Source organism: Protomyctophum bolini (genome assembly GCF_963924005.1).
Source record: "Protomyctophum bolini genome assembly, chromosome: 24".
In the NCBI taxonomy this organism is placed as follows: domain Eukaryota; kingdom Metazoa; phylum Chordata; class Actinopteri; order Myctophiformes; family Myctophidae; genus Protomyctophum; species Protomyctophum bolini.
The window spans coordinates 15,997,585-16,017,855 of NC_137885.1; the positions used below are offsets into that span (position 1 = coordinate 15,997,585).

Genomic DNA, 20,271 nt, shown 5'->3' on the forward strand with positions numbered 1-20,271 from the left:
TTGTGTAGTGTAGTGCTGTCAAATAAATCTATGAAGCTATCTATGAAAATGTTTAATCTGCAACACAATTTTATACAATACTGTATGTAGTGGGGGCCTCATTGGCCTGAAAAACGTTGAAGACTCCTTAACTAAATGCTGTACTGGTGATGTCTTATGTACATGAAAAAGATGGGTGCACCAGTGCAACCAACTAAAACGTTAGTCTGGAGCCGTAACCCAACACTCCTATAGATTTCACCCTACACTTAAACTGTGAGGCTTCTCGTTCTTCTTCAGTGACCTGTAGCAACAGGCTCTGATGCTGACTTCTCCTGTCAGCTTCTCTTTATTTGAAACTGTCAGACATAAAATATGACAAGATAAATAACATAGATTGACCAAGACTCATGTGTTAGTGTTCATTGTATTCTGCCAATGCAACTTGAAAGGGAAAATGAACGTGACTTACCTTCATAGTTGAATACATAACTGGAGACATACAACCTAAACCCTTTGTCCAATAACGATGTTGAAGCTTTACTGCTCGCCTTTGCGATTCTGTGGACATCAGTCACTTTCATTTTTGGCAGTTCGTCCAAGCATCTTGTGTAGAAGAACACAGCTGCGGCAGCCATGGCTGAACGAAGTAGTACACCTCAGTAAAACGATGCCTAAACCTAACCCTATTCTTAAACCTACCCCCAGTAAAACTATGCCTAACCTTAGCCCTGGTCCAGTGCTAACAGCGAGTCTCTGGGTCGGCGGAAAAAAGCTGGGGCGAGATGGAATTGTGGCGACCGGCCGGCACCGGACCTGTTACCCAGTGGTAGCTTGTAGCTGGCTGACTGACTGGCTACGTTACTACACTTAAAACTAAATAACTGAGAAACTGACAAAACAAACGATGAAAACGAACGGTACGTACATTAACAACATAAACACAGACTTGGACAAAAAAAAAGTACAACAAAAACGAACAATTTAGCTTAGTTAACAGTATCGGAATAAAGCTATGATACCGGTATTACTGAAGCAATTCATCTGTTTCGCATAGACGCGGAAGTAAAGCGGAAGCCCCGGCCGCGAGATTTCTTTTCCTAGTATGATTCGCGGGAAGGAGCGCTTGTTTTACCACACCGGCTAGTAGTAGTAGGGCGGGGCGAAGCCCCGCCCTACTACTACTAGCTACTAGCTACTAGCTACTACTAGCTACTACTAGCTACTACTACTAGCTACTACTAGCTACTACTACTAGCTACCTATGCCGTACTAGCTATTATGCCGTACAATATGGGCTATAGCCCATGGTCCAAAATGATGAAAAACAAGGATTAAAATAAAAATCTAAAATTAAAAAAAACATGGGCTATAACCCATCGTTTTGTGCTTTAGTATGCCGTACGATTTCAAATATCTTGATGTAATAAAGGAAGTTTGATGGTTGTACATACACCCCTACACCAGTGTGCCTATTAGAGCACCAGGACCAGACGGGCTTGAAGTGATGATGAGGGTTAGGATTAGTTGATGGACTAGATGGAAGTAATGATGAATGATGATTTTAACTGACAAGAAAGGAAACAGGTAACAGGCACCGCTTATATAGCCCCAGGTGTGCCAAATTAGTATTAACACCAAACAAGGCAATCTGCTCTCTCAGACTCACACCACCACTCTCAGCTAAAGAGTGGTGGGGTTTTCTACAGCCGCCCCACAAATATCTACTGTATTTGCTAACAAGACACAGAAAAGAAACCAAAAACAAATTGCCACTGTCCCAGGTCGATATACCTAGGGATGGCAATGTCTATCCTTAGCCGCTAAGCCGCCCCATGAGAGCTCACAACCCTTGTCTGGTGGCAGAGCCACCTCGGATGAAGGTCTGGGGGCCGACCAGGGGGTTGGATCCAGTCAGGGAACCGGTGTTGGAGGGGAGTTAAGGACCACGGCTGCTGCAGAGGAGTTGCTGAGTGTAGCTGGATGTGCTGCAGCCATGGGTGCGTCTGGACGTGCAGCAGCGATGGGGATGGTGCAGGGTGCGCTCTGTACGTTTGACTGTCAAAGTTTCAGCCTCCAGGAAGATTGCACATAAACACACCAAGCAGTCTAATGAAGTACTGTCACCTCATAAACACAGGTGGAAAATGGGAAAATTTAAAAAAAAATCACAGCACTCATCTTTAAAGGCACATTGGTCATTAGTGCGACGGCTTGTTATTTGTTGATTGTGAAAAAATAATATCAACTAGGTGCTCAATGGAGGTGCAGAAAAAGTTCAAAGATCAAAGGCACTGAAATGATGAAGAAAAGGCGGCGACCCGAGCACTAAAAAAAGTATAAAAATGAGGAGGGTGGATATAAAATCAAGGTACTTTATTAATAATGTTAAAACGCCAACATGTTTCGTCTCACAAAGGAGTCTTCATCAGGTCGCGTTGGTATAACCCTATCCCAGGCTAAACCTCACTGCATGTGGAAGTCGCGTAGTCCGAGTAATGGGATGTCGCTCTGTGTCAAAGGTCAATGTCAAGTGCACGTACGCATGTACGTGCACTGACACGTACTGTACATGCGCGTGTACATGTGTACTGGCACGCACCTACCCACACACACACACACACACACACACACACACACAAACTCTAACTGACTCGCAGAGATCTTTTGATCAAGATCTTTATTGAAATTCTGATTCAGGCTGTACACGTTATATACTGTGTGTGTGTCTCTGTGTGTGTGTGTGTGTGTGTACACAGTCTTGGGTGAGTAGTATGTGCACTTGTGGCCATACTGCAAGTGTGTCCTCCTCACGCCAGCCTTCGATGCCAAACCCACCAGACAAATATTTCAAACCTCTCTAAGCTTTTATCCTTTTACGACTAATTACGACTTATTATCAGTGACACTCATGAGACTGGGCTTTCTTTGTCTCGGTTTTACTTTAGCAATAACGCCAGCTTATGTCGATATTATGTCTTTGGGTGTCATTTCACAGAGTGCCTAAAATGTCTCTGCTTCTCCAAGGTCTTGGACCACCACCAAGGAATGCTGCAAAACCAGGGCCTTAGTTAAATGATATAGCCATGGTACAGTCATGCTATATCAGCCCTGAATAAAGCTCTTATAAACCAGTCTTTATCAGCCAGATTCCTCCACAACTTTGAACAACAACGGTATGTTGCCAATCAAAATCTAGAGGGCTATTGTGATTATGCAATGGTAAACTGCAATATGTCCGAATGGGTATAATTCCAATTTTACTGTCATAATAGAAGATACGACTAGGCCTGTAACGTCGGCACAGAAAATACAAGTTGAATAAAACCAGCCATTTTATATCGTTGAATAAAAGCAATCAACAATATAAAATATATTGTTGAATAAAGCCAGCCATTTTACGCATTAAAATACTATAAGTCCCCCTATTTGTAAGCTATGATTGATTTGTCATTCTTTTCCCCGTCATTATTTTATCCACACACTATGTCTAATGCTAGTACTCTTGCCAAATGTAGGTCAAGTTTGATTTCATGAACTTGGGTTGTTCCCATTCAGTGAAATAGGTTGCGTTAATGGTTCCATCTGCATTGCCATGGTTACCGTGTGATGTTGGCATGACAACGGCGTGGGGAGGGGCCTCTCTGTGGTAGCTATTTTACAAAGATACAAAAAACACAATTCGCATTCCTCAAAAAAAAAGGAGAACAAAATACCTAATACTGTAGCTGACCCTATTTAAAATTCCCGTCTCCTCAGCATACAAATGTGTGATCTTCTTGTATAACACCTTATATACACATTGACACTTTGACGTGTCACCAGCAGTGTTTCCTCCTCATGCAGGATATGTAGAAAATGACATACACTTTCAAACAGTGTTATATCACATTTAAATTATACAGTATACGTACAGGAGAAAAAGTACAAACAAACAACCAGAAATAGGAAATGCATCAGAGACACACAACTGTACAGAGCTAGAAATTCCCAAAAGCCTCGTCAGGCTTCCAAAAATAAACACCAACACAAATCAGTTTCATGCATTTGCCAGTCGCATTAGTGGCTCCCCTCCCCCCCCCCCCCCCCTCAGCTATTGGCACCCTGCAACAGCATGCCACCAGTGTCATTTCTGGCATGCGTCTTGTCCAAAACATGTGTGCGATATAACAATTATTAATATTGCACAAATAATCTTCGAATAAATCATTATTAAATTATTATTAGAGAGCAGTTGTGTATTGGTTGCATTTGCATAAGCCTATAGCATAATTTGTGGCAAAACAATGACAGTGAATCTGTTAATACATAATAATCAATAATAGCCATGTTGTTATTTTTAGTAGGCCTAGCTATAGGGTAAATATTGTCCTTACCCCAAAACTAAATAAGCATGTATGTAAAACATTGCCTATACTATCTACGTATGCCTACTACCGGTACTAAGATCACTGCTAGCCAGAGGCCTAAACAGTAATTAGCTGAGCAACATTTTGTATGACAAAATGTAGCATTTTTAAGAGTTGTCATGCTCTATTTAAGCGTGACGAAGGTAATGTTAGCGTAACAGGCAGGCAAATGTCAACCTGAGGTAGCCTACTTCATAATGTTTGTTTTTTGATAACGTTACACATGCTTTTGGGAACCACGCAAAGAACAAGTAGCAGAGGACCACCAAGTTAACAACATGACCTCTTTATGTACAGATATCTGCCAAAATGAAGGAAATGTGGACTACTGAGACGATGGAGGTTTTTGTTTCCTTTATTTTGGCAGCTATAATACAGTTATACAATACTTTGTCAAGAGACTCGTAAATATAAAACCTATATCACACTCTTAGAGAGAGATATCTCAACATTTTGAACTTTAGTATGCAATGTTCTTTGTCATCAGTTACTTGTCACAATGTGCAGGTCATACATTTGATGCATTGGAACTTCAGTTACCAAAACAGTTATTCTACGATACTATGATGATTTTTAAACCATTTCCATTGAAACCACAACATACAAGCCGTTTGTTACCTACCCAAAATGGGTCACAAATGCTCGCTGTGACAAAGATACTAAAATTCAATATATCAAGAGATAACATCAAGGTAAACGTTCTACACCTGAACACAAATAAACTGAATGGGTTTCAGATACCCACACATTCTGTTTCATGTGATAAATCAAACAGTCCTCTTTTTATTCATATTTTTTCCAACGCCCTTGGTCGACAGCCTTTTGTTCCTTAACAAGGTCAGTGACCTGTTCAAAGCCATTTTGACCGGCTTCTGTATTTACACCATGAGAATCACTTAAATCTAGATCGTTTTAGCCCCAGGGGTCTACTTGATCCCCTCCATTCCCCCCCCCCCCCCCTTACAAATCTCTTTGCAGACAATAGCCAATCTACAAGCTCACGACACACCGCGTTGTGGCGCGTGGCGAGTGTGTAGATCGGCTAACGCCTATCATCCCCAGATATGGCTGCTATAGGGTTCATGTGGTTAAAATAGTTTTTCATATATACCATCATTTATTTCACACTAGTGACAGCCTTACCATTGTTGCATTGTTCATTATGCTGACTTTATACCCGTTTATTTGACAGGGATAATACAAAAAACAACTATGTATCAAGTTATAAAAAAACAAACATATTACGTATGTGGGGTTTCTAGCCGAGAAAGTGATTGATCTTTTTCAACCACTCACTTCACTCGTTTCATTCACGGAGAAATGTAAACAGTTTTTGTCAAGCCTCAACATAAATTCCTTGGGCGGTACGTCCATTCAGACACACAACCGGCAACGTCTTGCCCAGCCTGGGGGCAACATAAATCAACATTGGCCTACAAGACGTATATTATGTACTAAAGTACACAATCTAACTTGCTGTCAATTACCACGTCACCGTCTAACCAGATGGGGGAGAAAGAAAAAAAAATATTTCATGTAGTTTCTACCTGTTGAGACACCTCTGAGGGAAACGACTTCTATACAAAGAGATCAAAATGAGATCTATCTCTGTGAGATACCGCTGCTCCTTTGCTTGGAAAGGAGCTAGCTTAGGTGGTTCGGGCATCTGGTTAGGATGCCTCTCGGGCGTCTCCCTAGGGAGGTCCTCGACGCACGTCCCACTGGGAGGAGACCCCGGGGCAGACCAAGGCGCAGTTGGAGGAAACACATCCGACTCACTGGCCTTGGAACGTCTCGGAATCCCCCAGGAGGAAGTTACTAATGTTGTTCTGGAGAAGGAAGTCTGGAGCACTCTGGATGGATATCTCTGTGAGAATGCAGCCTTAAAGGTCCTTTCAGATGGGCAGCGTGTGATGCAGACACTGTCGCCTGGATCAACGACAGGTCTGCTCAGGAGGGTCGCGACAACGCCAACGTATAAAAAAAAGCTCAACACAATCCAGGTCTAGTCCGTCGCGGGCGTGTGTACGAAACGAGCACGCTCGTGACAAGCTCGTGGGGCCGTGCAGACGTAATTGCACTCGCGCTGTTGCCCCTTCGACTTCTCCACGCGTACAAAAATACTGCATGCCTCACATTGAAAATAAATTACTAATCACTTGCCCATCTGAAAGGGCCTTTAATCTGCTCTAAAGTCAACCGTACTCACAGTAATGTCTCAACGCCATCCCAGGTTTGTCCAGACCTTTTTCCTCTCACCATGGCAATAACAAAATAATGACTAATCCTTTGTGAATTCGTGGCCCAAGCGTTATGCTTCATTGTTCCCGGCTACTTTAGCGCGCCGTGCAACCAGCCAAGATGGGAGACATCCGTGTCAATATGCCTGTACAATTCATTCAGTGCCATGTAGAGTATGCACTTACAGTATCAGGAGGCCCCGACCACTAACCTGTTGAGGTTAATAGCTGCCTTTGAGGGGGCAGACCAAAAAAGAAGAGACACAAAGACAGAAATATGACATACTGTAGATGAGCGATAAATACGGGCATTCATCAGCCAAGGACAACTCCTCGTCAAAGACTTAAAGTCTCCATCTCTCTCTGCCTTCCACTCCTTCAATTGCTAAGTGCTGTTCTATCCCTCCCTCCACCTCTCTCTCTTGTACTCTGGCTGTATGTCTCTCTATCCGCCTGACTCATTATTGTTCCACTGTCAAATCACGGGGAACAGTTAGTCCCTCGTCTAAAGACATTAGCAGACGGACTAATCGCATTACAGTACACACATCATAGTGAGAATACCGTAGGTTAATAAAGGATTAGAGTTAGACAGCCTATTCCAGACAAGCCAAGGATATTTTATTATTATTTTTCAGTTCATGTGCCCATTTTGGGGGTTACTGGAATAGAGGTATGCGCATGCTTAAAGTGAATGGCACATCGAGTGGCAAATCGAGTGGTAAAGCAACATGCAAAGTTGTTTTGCCACTGTTTAACGTTGTTTAATGCAATCAGATAGGACTTTTCTGTTTGGATGCATGGGCTGTCAAGGCCAGAAAGTACTTTTTGCCACTCAGTAGGCATTCCTGCATAACTTCCGGGTTTGATGATGATGTCACGCGCATACCCTCTATAGAGGGGAAAACGACGACGGTGTCTGCCCATTATTCCGACCTCTCAGTATTCTGACCTCCCATAATTCAGATAAAGGTTAGGGTTACCGTAGGTTAGGTTTCTGGTTGAAGGACTTCAGTGTTTTGTTTACGATACAATTGTATGCATAAGTACAGAACAAAGAATGATTCGCCATCTTTGTTGAAGAAGAGTCTGGGCAGGTTAGGTTTAGGGTTAGGCTATGACATGGATAGCAACCACAACCACCTCAGGTTAGGTTTAGGGTTAGGCTATGACATGGATAGCAACCACAACCACCTCAGGTTAGGTTTAGGGTTAGGCTATGACATGGATAGCAACAACAACCACCTCAGGTTAGGTTTAGGGTTAGGCTATGACATGGATAGCAACAACAACCACATCAGCTTGTGTCTGCCTGTTCTTCTTGTGTTGTAGCCCGTCTGTGAGTGAAGCCAAAAAGGCAGTGGTGGAAAGTAATTCAGTACTTTTACTTAAGCACTGTACTTTTGAGGTATTTGTACTTTACTAATTTTGATTAGAAAACATACATTAACCACTTCAACCCTATACATTTCAGCCATTTGAAAATAGCCGATCTACAAGCTCTCAATGCGTCGCAACGCGACCCATTGTGAGCTTGTAGATCGGCTATTTTCAATAGATTCTCTACACATTTTGAACTTGTGAAATGGGACATTCTGCAATATGAATACTTTTAGTACTTTAAGTACATTTTGATGCCGAAACTTTTGTACTTTTACTCAAGTACATTTTCAATTCTGTACTTTTACTTGTAACGAAGTATAGTTCTAAATTGCAGTAGTGGTACTTTTACCTAAGTAAAACAATTGAGTACTTTTTCCACCACTGCGAAAAGGACAAAATAGGTGTTTTTTTAAGTGGACAATGCCAGAGCTCCAGTGAGGTTTATAGGTAGACTCTCAACAATGATGGCGTTTTGCTTACCGACATGATCAGTTATGTGCCACCGTCGATGGAGAAGCCTACAGGAATCTAGTTTTAGTCTCACTTCTCCAGTCCTGGTTGCAGTCGCAAAATGGATGCGTCATCTGTAACAGTGTTGTAAATAGACACGCATGAGTCATGTCATGCGTCGGGGGGGGACGTGTCAATCACTATGAAAAAAATAAAAAGTACAGAATGTCTGGGTTGTTCTGTACGGTCCTTGAAATATAAAGCATATTGAAGGTGAGAAATAGGAGTAAAACTACACAATTAAAAGTAGCCAAAAAAGAAAGTTATACAAAAAATATACACTTTCAATGCAATGAAAATATACCCATGGACAGAATAACTAATGAATGCAGCTAGCATACGTTGTGGTTAACAATATTGCACATGTTTAATGTTATCCTGTCTTGTGTGCAGAACTGCAGATGCGATGACATCCATTTTAAGAGTGCAGTGCATCTAATAAAGACAAAAGTTGACAAGACTTAATAACTGTACAATTTTAGCATGGAAAGATCTTATGGCTTGGTACGGTCCCAGAAATCTAAATGAACACAGGTTTCCTTAATTCCTTCTGGTTACTACTAGCATGAACACTGAATGAAATATGAACCCACTCGCCATTTCAACAACATGTCTTTCTTTTCACTTTGGCATAAGATTACTTTGTACATTTATAGTTTCATAAAAGAAAAATACCAAAAAAGACCCATTACTTTTCTTTTGACAATTACTACGCACAATTTCCTTTGAGAGTCAACGCTGTATTGGGCGTATGGGAAAGTGCACTGCAACCTATATCAAACGCTGTTGTAGGCCAGTGATTTATGTCCTAATCCGGGCTTGGTTTGGCCTTGTAAAGTTTGATTGAGTTTGTATCAACACATTTCAGTCATCCATAAATCTGACAGTCTTGAAAATCCCAAAGAAATCTCCCCCTCATCTGGTGCGGCTTTCCCTTGGGAGGCGGGACAGTAATGGTGTATAATATATAATCCATGAACTATCATTCACAATGTCTGCAGCGAGTCCTGGATTGGAACAGAAAGGCTTATATACCAAGTTGGTCAGGATTTGGCTCAGCGTTTAGAGTTCCATATGTTCAACTGTCACCTTCGCAGTTTCAGTATAGCTTCTGGCAAAATGGAGATAACGGCAACATCTAGACTCGGATGCATATATCCGCCGGTATGCCGTTTGGCAGCGAGTTTCCACCATCCACCTGTGTCCTAAGGTATTGGCTCAGTGGAACATAGACATGGATCGGTGTGTGTGTGTGTGTGTTGCATACATGGGGTTGATATGGGACCAGTTCTCAAAAATGCTCAATGTCTGTTCCGGTCCTGTTAAAAGAAATTACAGTGTTTCGTTATCCACTTAAGTTGTTATTGTCTCAGTAAAATTGCTTTGGCTGGTAAAATGAGCGAAATTTGCCAGAAATGGCAGGGAAAGTGAATTAGGCTACTGCAATGATAGCCTGGTATGAGCCAGACTGATAACGTGGATTCACTCAGACTGCGGGCCGTAGGCAGAGAGTTTGAGAAAACTGAAAATTATTTCTGCTTTTCACTGTTGGCACAGCAGCTGGAATGGAGTCACCGATTGGCCCCGGTCACTTTCGGATTGCTCATTCTCTCTGCCTATAGGCCGAACGAAGTCCAGACTGATAGTGCGGCGTGGCGCAAACGGGGGGAGTGAAAGCACGTCATCGGTGTGTGTGCTAATGCCAGGCTAACCGAAATGATACCCTAGGATGTGTTACCACTGCCTGATCTGGTCTGGATGCACCTTCTAATTGGTTTTCTCTGGATCTGGATTATTTTTGTGTGGATTGTGCTTTGCAATATTTGGGTAACTGTAAAAGGAAGAAGGAAAAGGGCCAAGTTTCAGGATTCAGGGTGTTGGAGTTTCCTCTGGATTAGTGTAACACTATGGCAGTGTTGTTGAGTAGAAAAGCCTTGTTCGCTGCTTGGCATTTATTATAGGAGTCCTTGAAAAACAGGGTTGAGGGTTCCATTGTGAATATGTACGTTCATTCTCCAGGATGTTCTCATGATTCTCTTTGTCCATTTGCCTTGAGATCATTTCAACATGAATAATATGTCAAGGTTTTTTTGTTTGTTGGTCAGTTCAGTATCCGCTATAATTATATTCCACGTGCATTTTCACAAGTGGCCTATAAGTGTGCTCAAACGTATCTTAAAACATCTCCTCGATGAGTCAGTTACGAGTCGTCACCGACTTCTCTGTAGTTGCGAGCCGATATTGTCCTTAAAAAAAGAGGGGGGAAAAAGTGTGTGTGTGTGTGTGTGGGGGGATCTCCATCATCTTCACTCATCTTCCTTTGGAAGGTCTTCATTCCTTCAGTCTGAGGGAGCGATCCTTCTGCTTGGAGCCATGATAAGCTGCAGAACCATGCTAAGCTGACAGAGCCATACGTATCATAAGCCTGGAGGATTCCCCTCGCCACTCTTTGGCTGATGGTTTGAGTGTTTCCTTTTGAAAGTGGGAGAATCGGGGGGTGGATCTGTGAAACATGCATGAAATACCTTTACTTCCCTGTGCTGGAGACTCAAAATCTCAAAAACACATTTTTTTCCTGTATCTTACAAACGATGCTTGTTACAGTACGTGCGGCAAGAGAAGATCTCACGGATGCCTGGGAACGGTCAGCTTTTTAATTAGATAATTAACTGTTCGTTTGGTCAGAAACAGAAGGGGCTGACCAGTGACCGGGGCGGGCCAATCTGGAACGGGGGAGGGGGGGAAGGGTTTCCAGAGTGATGGATGGTGATGAGCGACCATGTTTTCGTCTATCCACTGAAAGGTTTGAAATCCTGCTGCGGGCCAGAGTGCTCTTTGCCCGTCTGCTTCTGGACGTCATTAAGGACCACCGGACAAGAGGAAGGGATATGACAGACGGATAGAGGGGGGAGGGATTGATTGGGTGTGCATGGGGGACTATCCTTGGAATTCCTTGGCTACCTGCTCCTGCTCCTCTATTTCCATGGCCTACTTTCCCTTTCTAAGCTCATCAGTCGTTTCCCTAAAGCCCCCTCCCCTCTTTGCACTAACCCCCCCCCCCTTCCCTCTGATTCTCCTCTTTCCCTCATGTCCTTCGTCCTCTTTGCTTCACCTTTCCTCTTCTTCATCGCCAACGTCTTCATTCTGCTCTGATTTGTCCTCTTTCTCGCTGCCATCCTTCTCCCCGTCTCCTCTGTCTATTCTCCGTCTAACTGTGTAAATAATTTGCTCCATCCTTCCGCCATATAATCCACCCAGTGCCATTCACCTCCATCTCCCCAGATGGGGGAGATGGACAGATTCATTTTTTTGGGAATCACTAATAATCTGTGGGTTTGAGTGAAGATTGGGGCAGATTACTCAACAGCTCAACTTCACCAATTAAGGAGGAAAGCCACACAGATTAATACAAAAATATATATGCCTCAGTTGTTTATATTCGCCATCACATTTTACTTTCTTTACTAAGTCCAGTTGGTCCGTCAACCCTTAATTTATATATATTTAGTTTTGCCTCAGGATAGGGACGCTAGAGTTCATGCAGTACTTGGTATAGCCTTTCCCTAGCTCCTGCTCAGGGTAGCATATGCATCAACATTATCCTGAGTGCCCTGACAGTCATCATCCATTCACTCACTCAGTCCCCCCCCCCACCCCCACACACACACCACCATGCACTTCTCCTCCACCTCTCTGTCTCTGCATTGCCCTTCACTACAGTAGCTACGTCCCGCCATCTCTCCTTCCCATCGAATGGCCACATTTTAAAGTCATCACTCTAAAATACACATCTCCATCAATTCACCCCTCTCTCCCCCCCATCCCTGGTCTCAGCACTGCTCTGATCTCCTTCCCTTCGGTGAATCCTCCCTCCCCGGCTCAGCTCCACTCTGTTCTGCTCTTTATCCTTCCCTCCTGTCGGCGAGGGCATCGCTCCACCACCTGACGGGGATTTGTTTGAATCTACATGTGGTAGGGAGGGGGGGGGACCATCAAGTCCATCAACACACCCCATCCGTCCGTCCGTCCGTCCGTCTGTCCGTCTGTCCGTCCGTAAATCTGTCCATCGATTCCTGAAGTCCTTTCCGTCTTCCGTATTCAATCAATCTTCACCCCTCCCTCCTCCATCCATGAATTACTTAATTACTCCGCCGCCCCCTTCCCCCCCTTCCATTTATTCCGCGCCCTCTCCATTCACCCCTCTGCCCCCCCTCCCCCAACCCCTCCGTCCGTCCGTCCGTCCGACCGTCCGACCGTCCGTCCATGCGCGTTCGTCCCTCTCTCTCCACGCCCATCTCATCTCGTGCCGATGTTCTTGTACTGGCACAGCAGCAGGTTCTTGAAGGTCTTCTTGAAGGTGGCGTTGCAGAGGGCGTAGCACGCCGGGTTGATGGTGGAGTTGACGTAGCACAGCCAGTAGCCGATGGCCCACACCGTGTCGGGCACGCACGAGTGGCAGAAGGTGGAGATGAGCACCATGACGTTGTAGGGCGTCCACGTGATGATGAACGCCAGCAGGATGGCGAAGATGGTCTTGGTCACCTGCGTGGACAACAGGTGGACAGAGTTCATTTATCTACAGTACACAATACACACAGTATTAACCCATTTAGGCCTGGCGTCGAAATAAATAAAAACATATTTTTAAAATCTTAATTTTTTTTCTTCTGAAAAACCTCATGTTTCTATATCAGGTCAGGGGTGCTCAATATTTCATGTCAAGGACCCCAACAATTATATGTAATTGGCCGCCGACCCCCATCTGAAAATATGTAGTTCCAGGGACACCCCAGAAGCAAAGATTCGAGTTAAAAACATTCGCTCTGAAAGAATATATATATTCAAAGATTTGCGCCACGATTTAAAAACAATAGCAGACCTAAAAGCTCGTGTTGGGGTGTGTGTGTGTGTGTGCTCATGTTTAATTAGCCGTTTTTTTTGATAACTTTTAAGTAACTTTTAAATACAGGGTTTCCGTCTGACATCCGTGACACGTCACACATATGGATCACGTCACTACATTTTCACGATATCTCAAAAATAGCAGACCTACAAGCTCGTGGCGCGGCACTCGGTGTGTAGACTAGGTCACTAAGAGCTTGTAGATCTGCTATTTTTCAATAGCTAAAGTACAGTATAACATCATGCTTAAAACACCAAAAGGGGGTTCCCGCCCCAAAAATGGGTTAAGTGAAAGTACATACAGTAGTTACATTACAGTAGTTACTTTCAACCACTGATATTATTATTATTATTATTATTATTATTAGTATTATCCCTGGGTTAGATTCTCACACCTTCTTCTCCCGCGCGGCCATCTGTCGTTTCCTCTTCACTTGACTCCTGGCGATGCTCGCAAACTTCCTGGCCACCGTCTTCGGCCGGTTGATGGGGATGGAGTGCTTCTCGCCGCCCTCCACGGGCGGGCAGATCTCGATGGCCGTGATGCACTCGTCCCCGGCCTGCTTCGTCACGATCTTTATCTTGGACCACTTGGAGGCCATGCTCGCCTTGGGGAGGGCAGGGTCCGTGGTGGTGGTGGTGGCGGCGGTGGTCGTGGTCGTCGTGTCAGCGGGGGCGGGATTCATGGCAGCCTGAAATGGAGGCAGCAGAGGGCGCTTTTGTCTCGTTACTTCCGCATGCAGAGCGAGCAAGTACTGCGATCGCCTGGTATATGGTGCATTTATATAGCGCTTTTATCCAAGGCGCTTTACATAGAGACACACGGGGACTCCAAATTTCACGTCGTCGGTGGGGCAAACGGTTCTCGAGTTATGTGCATTATGTAGCAAGTTGGCTGTAGCAACGTACACACACACACACGCAGATACACAGAGACGTGGCGCATTTATAGTAGGATACTTGCTTTTGTTGGACATGCAGTTGCTTACTGTACCTCTGTCGTAGCATCGCTGTTGGCATTCTCTTTCGGTTCCTTTGGTGCAATGAAAGCCGTGGACGAATCATTGGAGCTCTCTTTTTCCTCCTAATCAGGCAGACACAGGTGTAGTGATGGAGGGAGGGAACAGGGGGAAGAGAGAGAGCTATGAATACACCTATAGCTAAGACCCGCCCTCTCCCACTTAGACACTCCCACTTGGACACTTCCAGCCGGGCTCATTCATTCAAATTATATATCATGGATTTTACACATTACATATTGGCTAATCTTTGGAACCAGACCTTCAAAATCTCTTCCAAATATCATCCAAAAATGTGCGTGGCATTTCTCTCTTAAAACAATGTTTTATCATATAGGAAAACTAATGGTGGAGAGGAATGTTTTAGTGTTAGTTTTAGTCGACTAAATATAATACGATTTAGTCGACTAAATCTACAGTTGATTTAGTCGACTAAAATGTACTTTGGCCGGCCTTGATGCCGTTGTAATGACTGAGTTTACACTTGCTGAAAATAGCTAATCTACAAGCTCACAACGCGCCGCGCTGCGAGGTTGTAGATCTGCTATTTTCAGCATGCAACCAAGTGTAAAATGACTTATAGTGGATCTCTTGTCCCTAACATTTTAGTCTAGTTTTTATTTGTTGACAAAATTGTCAATATATTTAGTCTTAGTTTTGGTCATCATGGCTTAGTTTAAATTTAGTTTCCATTCAGTTCCAAACTCTGACACTTGAATAATCAAAATAAAATAATCAAATGCAGGGCATTTCTTGGCAGAAAGTAGCTCATAACGTTTCTATGGTGGATTTTTATGAAACAGAAACTCTGCAGATAGAAAGAGGATAATTCAAGCTTTTCGTTCAGCTGCAATGTTGGTGAGTTTAACATTGTTTAATGCAATCAGACAGGACTTTTCTGTTTGGACGAATGGGGCTGTCAAGGCCAGAAAGTCGTTTTTTTTGCCACTCAGTGCAGGCGTTCCCCGCATAACTTCCAGGTACGATGATGTCACGCGCATACCCTCTAAGAGGCTGTGTGTGTGTGTCTGGTCTGACCTGTGGGGGTCCGGGACTAGGCTGGGCCGGAGGAGGCTCGGTGGGGGGCGTGGTGGGGGTCAGCGGTTGGTCCACCCTGCCGTTCTTCACCGCCTCCTCCTTCACCACGCTGCTGCCCGTGGTGTCCAGGCTGGGCTTGGGCGTGGCGCGGGGACTGGCCTGGGGGGACTGGCTCTCGTTGTTGTTGTTCTGCCTCAGCAGGTGGCTCTTCAACAGGCTGGGGGTTCTTTGGAAGAAAATGTATATGAATATATACAGTGAAAATAATAAGAAGAAAATAATGTTACCGTTTTTGACCGAGGCTAAGTCATTGAATTTGTTTTAATTTTCCTTCCCCCCCCCCCCCCCCCATGTCACGTGAAAGCAGGGAATCGTAGCTTCAAATTGACATGTTGGTTGTTCAGTTTGACCCACCAGTTTTGGAGATATGGCTTGTATGGCGAGTTGAGAAAACGGGTTCTTCTATGGACTCTAGCATTACACCTAGCTACATGCAAGCATTTATTTTTTATTCCATGTCGACATTTATTTCAGACATGCTCTGGTATGTGAAGAGTCTATCTGTGCTATTAACTCATTTTGGATAAGAAAAGACATATCTTTGATGTCCAACAAGGTTTGAGCCCAAACAGATGGTCATTGTCTGCCATTATAACATTTGTGGAAGTACTTCTTTGTCTTACAGCGTGCACAAGAACGTTGCTCTGTCCAGCGAGATTAGCTCAGTGAGAGACACACAGCCCTCCCAACGCATACACGCACGTGTGCACGCACCCACACGTGCAGTTTGCACCCCATCCCCCTGAAAACAATCTGATCCTCATGACGCTCTTACTTTATTCCTTTTTTCTCCTTCTTCTCCGGCTTTTGTTTGGACACGCGACTCCTGGAGGCCAAGGAAATGTGGATGTAGAGGACAGTCATGATAATGACCGGCAGGTAGAACGCTGCGATAGCCGTGCCGAATGTTACCGCTGGATTGGACAGGAACTGTGTGGCGCAGAGAAAGAAGAAAGAGTTAGAAAGAAGAAGCAAACTAAATAAACTAAACAAAACAAAACAAAAGAGGGAAAAGTCTGTATAATGTGTTCTTTATATACAGGGCAGAGAGTTTTACCTGTATATAGCACTCTCCTTCCGGTACAGTTCTCTCTCCGACGATGAACTGCCAAAACAAGATGGCCGGGGCCCAGAGGACGAACGACAGAATCCAAGCCAGAGCGATCATGCAGCCCGCCATCTTGGTCGTCCTCCTCGCCGGATAAGTCAGGGGCTTCGTCACGCAGAAATACCGGTCGAAGCTGATAGCCAATAAATTCATCACCGACGCATTGGAGACGACGTAGTCCAGGGCCAGCCACAAGTCGCAGACGACGGGCCCGAGCGGCCAGTAGCCGACTATGATGTAAACCGTGTACAGATTCATGCTGAAGACGCCGATGATCAAGTCGGCGCACGCCAGCGAAAAGAGGAAATAGTTGTTGACAGTCTGTAGGTGGCGGTTCACTTTGATGGACATCAGGACGAGGATGTTCCCCGTGACCGTGACGAAGCTCAGCGAGCCCGTGACCAGGGCGATGAAGAACATCTCCACCACCTTGTAAGGGCTTCCGGACAGCCCGCTGCTCGGCTGACAGGCCGTTGAGTCGTTGCCGACGCCATCGCAGGAACCGTTGGAGAACGGGTCGGCTGACTGGTTGATGAAGGAGCCTGAGGAAACCAAAAAACAATGCAAAGGGTTAAAAATTGGTTTCATGTTGCGCACTCAAGAGTTAAAGATGGTTACCAATTCTGCATCGTTTTAGCTGGGCACCACCTGGAACCACTGGTTGAAAACCATTGGGGAGGGGTTAGGGTTATGATGTCTTAATGGTGTCATTCCGATTGGGCCTTTTGACTCAAAGGCTTTCAGCTTTCAGGAAGAACCCAGAAACACACTGGAAAGACTTATTTGAATATTATAACCACACCTGGGGGTCTATTAGAGCAGGTGTTCCCAAACTTTTTTGGACCAGGTACCCCTTTTGGGGTAGATATTTTTCCAGGTACCCCCTCATCCTCGCAACACGGATAACAATATATTTACAACCACAAGCAGTGTTTCCTGCAGGAAAAAGCTTTGGCATGGTGCTGGGCACAGGCCGCAATTTTGATTAATTAATTAATTTGATTAATTCATTAATACATTAAGATTAATTTGTATTATTGCTCTTGTATTGCTATTGGAGACACTGAGGGGACACTGGGAAGGCACTCGGGGGGCACACTGGGGAGGCATTGGGGAGGCACTCGGGGGGCACACTGGGGAGGCACTAAATGTAGACGTCTAAATGTAGACGTCTACTAATGTAGATGGGGGTCCTTGACATGAAAAAGTTTGGGAACCACTGCTTTAAACACTTTAGCACTTTATGAACATGAACAAAATAGATGGGTCCCCCCTGGAACTCCCTCAGGTACCCCTGGGGGTCCCCGGACCCCACTTTGGGAACCTCTGTATTAGAGTAATGTTAACTCCATAGACATCCTGGGGACACTCCAAAATGCTTGGCTGTCAACATCTTGATACTTCATAAAAATGCTGACTTTTTTATAGATAGATCTTTTCATCCGAGTCAGCAATAATTTGCTGCTTTATAACTCGGCACCTACAGCCAGAGCTGCAGGAAACTACAGCAAATACCCTGGGAATGCCATTAAACCCCTATTGTTCAATTTGGCTGACACTTCATTTCCACTGCAAACGTTAATCTGATATGACAGCCATGTGATACGGAGAGCAGAGTGGTATCAGATGGCCACATTGTCACATTAACTCATCAAGGCAACGTGAAAACGATTGAAGTTTTATTCAATGCGAGTGCAGCTTAAGGCTGAAACTGAATGTCTGTGTAAGTAAGAACCATTAAAGGCATTTATGTTGAGATTAGTCATTGTGTTTTAATTAATTTATTATTGTGTATTTAACAAAGCCCACTATGGAATTGAATGGATTTTTCTTAACGTGCATAAACCGATAAAAAAATTTATAGAAAAAATAAACTAGAATTATTCATTGCATTTTTTGCTAGAGTGCACGAGGGACATAGGTTGATGGACTTAATTAAAAATGTAACTAATGTCTACTCTAACATGTAGTGCAGTGGAAGTATGAAATGGATATACTCAAAGTTTGAACAGTGTATGTGTGAAAGTATGTACTGTGGGAGTAGTCGGGCGCCAACGTTTTGAGGAGACATTGGAGGCCAAAGTGGAGAAAAGGGAGGGAACGATGGAGTTACTGAAGCAGATTTGGACCCCGTGCTGACGTCTCACTGATAGTAGCACTGAGCCCCATGTGTGGTAAATGTGTATTAAATGGCAGAGGCCCAGAAATATCCACTTCAGTAGATAGAGAGACAGCACAAAATAACAAGACTGTTGAGGAGCAACAGGATATCACAGGCCGATCCCTAAAACATCAACTTACCGAGTACAAAAAAGCCATCCCAGCGGCGTTCTTAGAGAGAATCGAGCTTGCTTCATTTATATACAGAAGATATGCAGGGTTTGTACTTGCTGTGTAAATTACGCACAGGGCTAGCCGGTGACCTGAATCTTTCTCCAATATTGTACATCAAAGGCATTCAAAACTCTTATTTAACCCATTCTGGGCGGGAACAACGGTTCAAGCATGTTGCTTTGGCTATTGAAAAATAGCAGATCTACAAGCACTCGTTGCCGCCGCTGCCGCGCTGCGAGCTTGTAGGTCTGCAGTTTTTGAAAAATGGTGAAAATGTGGCCCAAATGTTTGAATATATTCTTTCAGAGCGAACGTTTTACAGATATACAGATAATTTCCGGGGGTTCTTGAAATGAAATATTTTGGGAACCACTGACATAGAAACATACGTAGGGTATTTCAGAAAACTGTAAGGATTTAGATGGCATTTATATAATCGTCCTCAGGTCTAAATGGGTTAAAATAACTGTATTTCAAATATTATAGGTACTAATTGGGCCACTGGAACATTAGTTTTTTTCCCCTTGTAGTGTAGATGGGGTTTTTGCCAGAATTATACAGAATTATGCAACTTCTCAGTGGGATTCTACGGTGTGTGGGTGTTGTAGATAGTGATACTACAAGCTGTATCCAATAGGTAATCAAGGCATAAAGTGATTCGATTGTGGTTTGTAATCTTTGACAACTCCCCTTTGAGAAATGAGCGCGGGGGAGCCCTAAGCAGCGACAAGCACAGAACCCATTCAAAAGGGCTTTGCAAACACAATACCGTTTGAAATACATCCAAAAGCATGAAAATTATATAAAGTATTTTCCACTTTTATTTATCTTCTTACTACATGTAGTGAAGTCTGAATTAGCCTGGCATGGCAACACTAATATCACTGCCTAGATAAATTAGCCTGGAACTTCGGTGGGGAAAATGTATTACCAGGTGGCAGATTCCAACGTCACAGCAACACAAGTCTCACATTAAATAGTGGGCTCTGATTGGTCACCCACAACTCTGGGGTGAGCGAGATGCAATTCAAACATGAGAAGTGCCAGACCAATCTCCCCAGGGATTTCTTTCCCTGCTGCGGCATATTCGTCTGGTTTCCAGGCTGACATACTTAGGGCCGTTAACAATTTTATGGAACCTCACCAACAACCAACAACAGCACTTCAGAGTTTTAAGACATTCTCAGAGGACAGACACACCAACACCAACTCAACCAGCCAAAGTGATAAAAAAAACCCCAATATAATTTCACAATCTCTCGCAGACTTCTAGATGTTTCACTCCACAG

The 20,271-nt window shown here is 44.0% G+C and overlaps 1 protein-coding gene across 1 annotated transcript; it reads right to left on the reverse strand.

Annotated features, from left to right (window-relative positions):
* Positions 1-12,817: 12,817 nt before the first annotated feature.
* chrm4a (cholinergic receptor, muscarinic 4a) lies at positions 12,818-17,095 on the reverse strand (the record flags this gene model as incomplete). The annotated part of the gene is made up of 6 exons (XM_080758347.1): positions 16,598-17,095; positions 16,316-16,470; positions 15,481-15,706; positions 14,418-14,507; positions 13,819-14,115; positions 12,818-13,063 (listed from the first exon to the last, which is right to left on the reverse strand). The coding sequence occupies exons 1-6, from the start codon at positions 17,066-17,068 to the stop codon at positions 12,818-12,820; spliced, it is 1,485 nt and encodes a 494-aa protein (XP_080614473.1). The 5' UTR covers positions 17,069-17,095.
* Between the last annotated feature and the right edge of the window lie 3,176 nt (positions 17,096-20,271).